Source organism: Amborella trichopoda, chromosome 12 (assembly GCF_054954075.1).
Source record: "Amborella trichopoda isolate Santa Cruz 75 chromosome 12, AtrichopodaSantaCruz75HAP2 v2.0, whole genome shotgun sequence".
Lineage (NCBI taxonomy): Eukaryota > Viridiplantae > Streptophyta > Magnoliopsida > Amborellales > Amborellaceae > Amborella > Amborella trichopoda.
The window spans coordinates 39,718,953-39,728,002 of NC_142347.1; the positions used below are offsets into that span (position 1 = coordinate 39,718,953).

The following is a 9,050-nucleotide window of genomic DNA, read 5'->3' on the forward strand; positions in this document are numbered from 1 at the left end:
CTCTATTATGGCTTTAAAATCAATTTCCAACATTGATAATAAAATTTGAATTTAAAAAAAGTTACAGATCTTGTGGATCTATGAGCACTTATTTTTAAGGCGAAAGTGATGGCCTATATATTCTTTATAATATACACTATTTTTAGAGCATAAAATCTTAATTTTTTTTTTTTAAACCATAATGTTCAAGTTGAGCTGGTTAATGTAAAGGATTTCTATTGCTTGAATTGCAGTTCTCGATGTGTTATGAGGTGAGGCTTTATTTATTTTATAGGGATGCAGCTATCACACCATTTCCTAAAGTAAAACCAAACCTCCAAACCATGCCGGAAAGTGCAGTTATGGTGCCCTCAATTTGATCTTCTCAACTTTGCGAATTATGGATCTAAAAATAAGATTTTCGGTTCCATTTTGTGAGACATTATTTACGACATCCGTTTTCAAGAAATAAAAAAGATTTCAAAGCAATCATACCATTTTTCGAACTACATTTTTCCGTGGTATTTAAGGTGCTCTTTTTTTATGTAAAGTCCAGGCCTCCATCTTTCAAAAAGGAAAAACATGTATATAAGGTTGCAACCTTATACTATAGAAGTAAGGTGCACATTAAAAATCAAGTAGAAAGAGTCTTCCGAAGTTGGAAACCTTGTAATCATCCCAATCTCGAGATGTATAGATATAGAGGGAAAAAAAGTCAAGTCTTAAAATCAATGCATCTTGTAAAAAGTAACAAGGACAATCTATTTTTAAGATTTTTACGGGTTTCTAGATTTGTTTGATCCAAATCTTTTTCGGAATTTAAAAATTTGTAATTAGTGTTGAATATGGATTTTCAAGCTGTTTCCGACATCAAAACTACATTCTCTTATAAAATATTGAGACGTATGTTACTTATATAGTATAAGGTAGGCACCCCGTATAAATTAAAAACTTTGTTCTAAATTTACTAGTTGAATATTCAACTCCGATTAGATCTAATCAAACTAGCTAAATATTAGTCTAATGCAGTCTAAATTATTGCTTATAAACCATATAAATTAAAAACTTTGTTCTAAATTTACTAGTTGAATATTCAACTCCGATTAGATCTAATCAAACTAGCTAAATATTAGTCTAATGCAGTCTAAATTATTGCTTATAAACCATATAAATTAAGAACTTTGTTCTAAATTTACTAGTTGAATATTCAACTCCGATTAGATCTAATCAAACTAGCTAAATATTAGTCTAAAGCAGTCTAAATTATTGCTTATAAACCATATCTATTCTTGACCACTGAAAAGATTCACGTATATGATTGATTGCGGTTTACATTAAATAATCATAAAACGATCGTAATCAAATCAGAAATTTCCTTGCCATCCTCAATAGAATTCCAAAGATGGTGACCTTTTCCTTAGGGTACGTTTGATTCGCACAAATTGCATTTCACACGTTTGGTTCGTTCCAAATGCCTATGAAAATATTGTACCATGGTAAAATAAAATATTTTATCATGAAAAAGCCAATACGTGGTAAAATAAAACCACACCTCATGAGGTGTGGAAATATTTTTCATGCAGTCATCAAATACAGCATACCCGAAATAGAGGCCTCTCTCTCCCCCATGACTCTCCTCTCTCTCTCTCTCTAAAAGCCTATCCTCTATGAGAAAACCAGAGCCCTCTCTCACTCTCTCTCCTGTGGCCCTTTGTCTCTTTCTCTATCTAAAAGCCCCATCCCTCTACGAGAGAACCACAGCCCTCTCTCTCTAAAAGCCCTCTGCTCCGAGAAAACCAGAGCCCTCTCTCTCTCTCTCATGTGTCTTTCGTCTCTCTCTATCTAAAATATTTTTATCATTAAAAAAATATTTTAAATAAAATATGGTTTTAGATATTATTGAATTTATCTTCATAATTGAATACTTTTATTACATAATTATATCTTTTTTAAACCATAAAATAAATAAATAAATAAGCTAGATACTACTTGTGATAAAATAAGATTACATGGAGACTGAAATTTAAAAATGAAGGAATTTATCTTTAAAATTGAATATTGTATCAAATAATTATAAATTTGATATATTATTTTGAAAATATTTCATTAAAACATATCCATTTGGCACAAATTAAAACAAAAATGATTAAAAATAATTCAATTTGCATAAATAAAAGTGATAGAGAATTTAAGTTGTATAAATAAAAATCAGAGAAGAATTAATATAGGGTCTTTCTAATATTTCCTGGAAATAGCCGAATAGAGAGAGTTGTGGTGATCTGCTCGAAATAAACAATGCATTAGCCATAGCCATTCAGGGCAATTTGAGGAGTACTATTGCAAGAAGTTCTTGGTCCTCGTAGGAGCAAGTTGTTTGGATCTGTGCTTGCTAATGATGTCAGTGTTTCAAAGGTTTTGTATTTTCTTTTTTGGTGCTTTGCAACTGCCACATAACACTTTTGTTGTCGGATTCTCCTCTGATGCCGAATCTGAAACCCACCACTAAATCCGACTCTTAGTAATGATGATATCAATACTACCATGAGATATCCATATGCTAACAAATATTTCCCGGAAAATATGGACGTGCCCTTATTCTCTTTCTCAAAAGTTAGAGTGGGGAGTTTTATTTGGTTAGTCTTTGGGTTAGTTGCATAAACAAGTACGTGATGTGGAATTTTCAAATGCTTCACCACAAAGGTTCAGATTTTTATTTATTGTCCCACCAGGATAATTGGGGAAGATATGGCTGGGGAAGGCTAGGCTATATCTTAAGGGGAGATCGTAACTGCCAAAGTCATAAGAAATACAAAATTTCTAAGATGAGTTTAAGTATTTAATAACATGGTGTTTAATTCTGTATGGCCCTTAACTTTTTCTTTAAATTTCTTATTGCCCTTCTAGGAGGAAATGGACTATTTTCATTTTTTGGAATTTTAAGTGTCCAAAGCAGTGTTTCACTTATCAGGCGAGTTTGCTCAGACTTAGCTGAGTAACTCAGGTTTTCCATCCCCAAGTTGGGTGTCCAATGTGAGTCTTAAAAAAAAAAAATCAAAACAAACCATAAAAAATTCAAAAAAAAGAAGAGAAATGGAGATCTATTAGCAAGTACGTTGGCTAGAAAATACTTATTTTTACATTTTGCCTATTTTTGGATTATTTCAAAAATACCTTATGTCACAAACTGTTTTTTCAAATTCTAGTTTTTTTACTATTTTAACCTCATTTAGATGTGTTTTATTATTTTTTTATTTTTTTTGCACATTTTTTGCCTAGGTAGTACCTTCTTGACTGTGGCTGGTTACCTGGACCCGGTGCAGGGCCAGTTTCCATGGCTGGTTCATGCAGCATTAGTCCAAAGGCATCCCCAAGCTTTCTCTCTCCCTCCCTCCTCTCTATCTCTCTCTAAAGTTATCCTTTCTCTCATACATGACGGTTTCAGGAGAGGAGGATAAAAGATATGGAGAGCAGAATGAATGGCGGACCAAGATTCATTTAGCCGACCTTAAATAGTTGAGAAGATGCTCTGATGATGATGATGATATTCAAGATGAATTCTACTGTCCATAATTATTTTGATATTGTCCCGGTGAAATGAAAGTGTCAAAACATTTCAAGGTATCCTGTAATATGAAAAAAAATCCCAATAATAACATGTGTACAATACTAAAGCAAGATTAATAATTTGAATGTGAAAAACAACATTTCATTTACATTCAAATGGCGCTAGGGAATGTATACTATGAGGCCATTTATCTTTATACTAAGGTACATAACGATTATAAGTTGAACGTATTAAGCTAGATAACGAGTTTTGATATTGTGATTTTTACATGGAAATTATTTTCAGCTTTGTCATTTGTAAAATTATCAACATATTATCCATTGTATAATTTATAATTTATATTTATTAATCTCTATAAAAACTTATTTCTTAATATATAATAACTTAATTTTACTTATTAAAGTCCCGATAATTATCCTATAAATTTCCAATTAAAAAGACACACACCCTGATATCCTTATGATACCTTCCACTGATAACTTCCTTCTATCGACGATGTTCGAGCCCAGACTTTTCAATTTATTCCAAAACTACCCTTATTTCAGACCTTGTAAGTCCGAAATGTAAAATTGAAAAGTTTGGCTATTGGATGGCCTTTTAACTACGTTATTAAAGAAGTATTTTTATTTTAGATTTTGAAAATCCGAAGTTTTTATAATTTTGGAAAAGAATAAGTTTAGAATATTAAATATCTGAATATTGTATTTTAGATATTCAAAAATCCAAAAATCATACAAATTCAATAAATTTTAGATACACTTGATTTTGGTTTCTCAAGTTTCAAAATTTTAAAATATAACTTAGTTTTTAAATTTTTTATTTTCGGAGTCTTGAAGATTCGAAATATAGGCAATTTGGTCATATAAAAAAAGTTATGTTCACGTTCGAAATATAGGCAATTTGGTCATATAAAAAAAAAAAGGAGGTGTGAACATAGTAACGAAAAATTTTAATTAAAATTTAATTAACAAAAAATATTGAGAATATATGTATAAATTGTTTAAAAATCTGCATAAAGGTACGGTGATAAGCCTCAAATATCATGGGTATTTTGGATATTGAGAATAGAGATGAGGTTATGGTGGTAGTAATGCCCGAGTCTCAATTCAAAGTCATGGCCTCCATTCTCACTATTTCGAATTGATCCTTTCCAAAAGGGGTAGGGGCCTATAATCCCCGGCTTAATGAAAAAAAAACAGAGGGTAGTTTGGATATTTTATTTATGGGGTTAATTTAATTTTGGGGGATTGTAGGTAATAAAATCATTTGATACAATGAAATGACAATCATGTTTAGCCCTTAAATGTAATATCCAATATAAAAATATATTAAAACATTTGAAAAATTTTATTTTGGAGTTTGAACCCTGACAAATACTCAAGCACTCAATTTAAAATCTTTTGGATATTTTACTTCATCTTTGCTACTAATGTAGAAGATAAGGTTTATTTAATTTTGGCTCAAACCATGACAAATCCTCAACCACCCAATTAAAAATCTTTTGGACATTTTACTTTACTCAAGTATTGGTATCTTTGCTATTAATGTAGAAGATGTGGTTTATTTAATTTTGGGGGATTGTACTTTATAAAATCATTTGATAATGAGGTTACAATCATTTTTAGCTTTTAAATGTGATATCCCACAACTAGATATTATATTTGAGAGTTTGTACCCAAATATGACACATCATCAACTATTCAATTTAAAATCTATTAGGCCAATGATCATTTCCAAAACGGGTAGGGGCCCATAATCCCCAATGGCCTAATGAAAAAAATAGAGGGTAGTTTGATATTTTACTTACTCGAAATGGTAATATCTTTGCTAATCTAGAAGAAGGGGTTAATTTAATTTTGGAGATTGTATATTATAAAATCATTAAGTACAATGAGATTACAATTATTTTAACCTTTAGATGTAATATTCAATAGATGAAAGTGTGTTAAAACATTTAAAAAAATTTATTTTGGAGTTTGTGCTTAAATAATTAAACATCCTCAACAACCCAATTTAAAATCTAAAGGTCAGTGATTATTTTGACCTTATATATTAAAAATAAATAGTCTCCTTAAATACATTTTCTAATTTTGGAGCACAATCTCAAGCTAAATATTAGTCATTGCACCGAGCCAAATTAGCCCCTATTTTCTGACATCCCAACCGCCAGCAACACATGCACCTCTTGATGTCCTTAACTCCCCACTATTGACTGCACACTACATTGACTCCATAATCCAACGGTCCACATTTGACGGTCCAGATTTCATCCCACTTAAAACGTGGTTAAAATGTAACCACGGTTAGGTTACCAGTCGACACAGTTAAATACAGCGGCCTTTCCTCCCCTGGCGAAGTAGTGCACCTCTCGCAAGGTTTTGCGGGGACTCGACGGCTTAGATCCTCTGTTTTCCCTAGAAATGCGAATCTGGACCGTCCATTTTTTAAGTAGGGTTTTTGTGGATTAAGGTTTCATTTCTCTGGTTCTCAGAGCCTTTGTTAATGGCGAACCACCTCGAAAGCTTAGTGGAAACGATCAAGTCGAAGATGAGGTCTCTTAATTTGAAAGGTAAGAAAAAGAAGCCCTATATAAAGATGGACAAGAGTTCGAGTGTTAAGGTTGAGATTAAGAGCAGAAGAGCGAGAAAGCTCATAGAAAAAACCCTAGAAGTTGCTGATCAACCAGGAAAGAAGAGCATCGCCTGATTGTACTTTCAGGCTGGTTTGAAGGCTCAATAACGAGATCCCTGAGGTTAGAGTTTGAGCCTTCTCATTGTAAAGAAATGGAAAATAATTTAATCTTTTTTCCTCACTAGTGGTTTCTTGCTCGCGTTTGGGTTTTTATTCGTGATCTTCCTTTACGTTTCTTCCTTATTATTGCTGATAATTTTCTTTTTTTATTATTGAGTTACGTCTATGAGGGTACTACGTTTGATGGAACAGAACGATAGAAGAAGATCCATATAGCCAATATCAAATAGTAAAACAAGATTCGCACAGTGAATCTCAAATAGTAGAACAAGATTGTGCAGCCATTCTAAAAAAGTTGGAATATCTCGAATAGTAGAACAAGATTAGAGCAGCAAATATCAAATAGTTAGAATACGGCTTGTGTGGTTGATGATAATTTTTCTATTTTTTTGTTCATTTGTTTGCTTTAACTCTGTACTAGAAGGCTAAAGTTAAATTTTATGATAAAAACTTAGAAAATGGATTTGACTCAAAACAAATATTTGGGATAAAATGATGATATGATTCATGCGTTCCGCTTAAGATAAGATTTGACTTTTCGGGGTTGGGGATTGCTATGTAGAGATAGGGTTTGCTAGCACCACCCATGTCTCATTAGGTTTGGGTGCGGTTTGTATAGAGCCAAGGCTCTAAAGTCTAAACAATCAAATAAAGGGCACCTTCAAATAATGTTGAGAAATATGGTTTTCATTACCACAATATTTGTGATAGGTTTAAAATATATTTTTATTTTTAATTATAAAATTTAAAGTTTTAAAAATAGCGTAGATTGTCTAGATTTATAAAAATTTGAAAATTTTGAAAATCGACTGTCTATAAATGTATTACAAGATACACTATTTCTAAAAACTAAAATGTATTACAAGATGCACTATTTACTAAAATGTATTACAAGATGCACTATTTTTAAAAACTTGAAATCCATTTTTTTTTTTTTATGTCCATGCATTTTGATGTCGAGATGACAATTTCAAGATATTTGGTTATCAAAACAAACTCTTCTAATGAAATTTTAAAAATAGGTTCTAATTTGATTATTTAGAGCCTCGTGCCACGCTCCGAAGATTTTGCTGTCTTGAGCTAGCCATGCCTGGCACACTATGTACATAGGCCTCTTTTCTTTTTGTGTCACTTGGCCCCGGAAAGTTCTAGAGAATTCTAGGACATCCCTGAGTACTCTAGTGGGCTCCTAAACATATCTTGAAGGATGTATTGTGTAGATGGCTCTAGAAACCATACGAGGGTTAGAGGGTTCCTAGCCAATAGATGTAAGACGTGTGGGTGTGCATTTAGAAAGATGGTGGGTGCATCTAGAGGTGAATCTTCATTTTACATTAAGGTATCATCATATAAATTTTTCCTTGCAAATTTCAAATACATTCTCACAAAAAAAAAAAAAAAAAAATGCTAATATCAAAACTGAGCCACAACTTTGGCAGGCACATGGGGGTGACACGTGTCACCATGAGAGGTTGATAAGGTTTTCAATTTTTCTTAGAATTGGAAAATAGGGGCCTTGGGGTGATTTGTTAGAGTCCCTTAAATTCTTGGTAAGGATATATGAATTTTCTCCTGACCTCTCTATAATTATTTAAATAAATTAAATGGGGCATTGCGTGGATGGAATGTGTTTGCGTTTTGGGGATTAAAATGGGTCACCTTGGATGAATTTCCACGGTACAAAGTATGTAGCATGGTCAAGTTAACCTCCTACTCCATTACTCAATCGACTTCCATCAAAATAATAATAATAAAAAATAATATATAAAGTTAATTTTGGGTGAATATTATTTTATGTGGAAGGTTGGTTAACCAGTGTGTTTTGTTTTTTTTTTCTCTCAAAATTGTTCTTTAGCATGAAGATGTCATCTTCAAACCGTTTTTTTTAGGAAGATAGTACCTTAGTGTTAGGGACTCAATCCAAAAGGCAATCGGAAGTTGGCATTCTTGGACCTGTCTTATTTCTTAACAAACAAATGAGCTAATGCAGTTCAAGGATGCCAACTTCGGATCACCCTGAAGAACACCAGAGAAGGCGATATGAGAATGGGTAACTTGGACCCCCCTTGAATGTTGAACAAAGTCAGCCTGAGGATGCCAATATCAGGCCGATTCGAAGATGCCAATATCGGATCGACTAGGCACTACCCTAGACATTAGGGCACAACCCTACTATCGAAAAAAAACTCAAAAAATAAAATACCGTTTTGCATTTGGACCGAAATATAATTTTGAAAAATAAAAAAACTTAGGTTGACCAACGTTTTGCATAATTTTAACCCAAAGTTGACTCATTTTGTATTTGAGTTTTTTTTTTTTGTGTCTACGTAATTCACTCTAATTCTATTTTTAAGTTCAATTCAAAGGGGTATTGCGTGGCTGAAATCTTTTTATATTTTGGGGAATAAAATGGGGTCACATCGGATGAGTTCAGCGGTACAAAGTATGTACCATAGTCGGTTTATGACACACGGTCCATGTTGCCCTTTCATGTTGCCCTTTCAGCGCTCGATTGACTTCTTTGGATCCTGAATTTTTCAATCACGGAAAAAATCAATCTTGGAATTGAGATTTATTAGAATTAAATTTTCTGAAATCTGTGTTATGCCGTTTGTACAGCATCATCGGGTAGAAATAAAAAAAATACAAATTTTTTATTTAGATTGGTTGGATTATCTTTTTTTGAAAAAAAAAATCCTCTCTTTCTTTCAAAATTTTGAGATAATTTCTCTCTCTAAATATTTTTCAAAATTTT

General features: G+C 32.4%; 1 protein-coding gene across 1 annotated transcript; it reads left to right on the forward strand.

Moving 5' to 3' along the window:
• Positions 1–5,825: 5,825 nt before the first annotated feature.
• Positions 5,826–6,356, forward strand: LOC105421642 (uncharacterized). Its single transcript, XM_011629721.3, has one exon. It carries the CDS (start codon positions 6,047–6,049, stop codon positions 6,248–6,250), a length of 204 nt encoding a protein of 67 aa, XP_011628023.1. The 5' UTR covers positions 5,826–6,046; the 3' UTR covers positions 6,251–6,356.
• Positions 6,357–9,050: the final 2,694 nt, after the last annotated feature.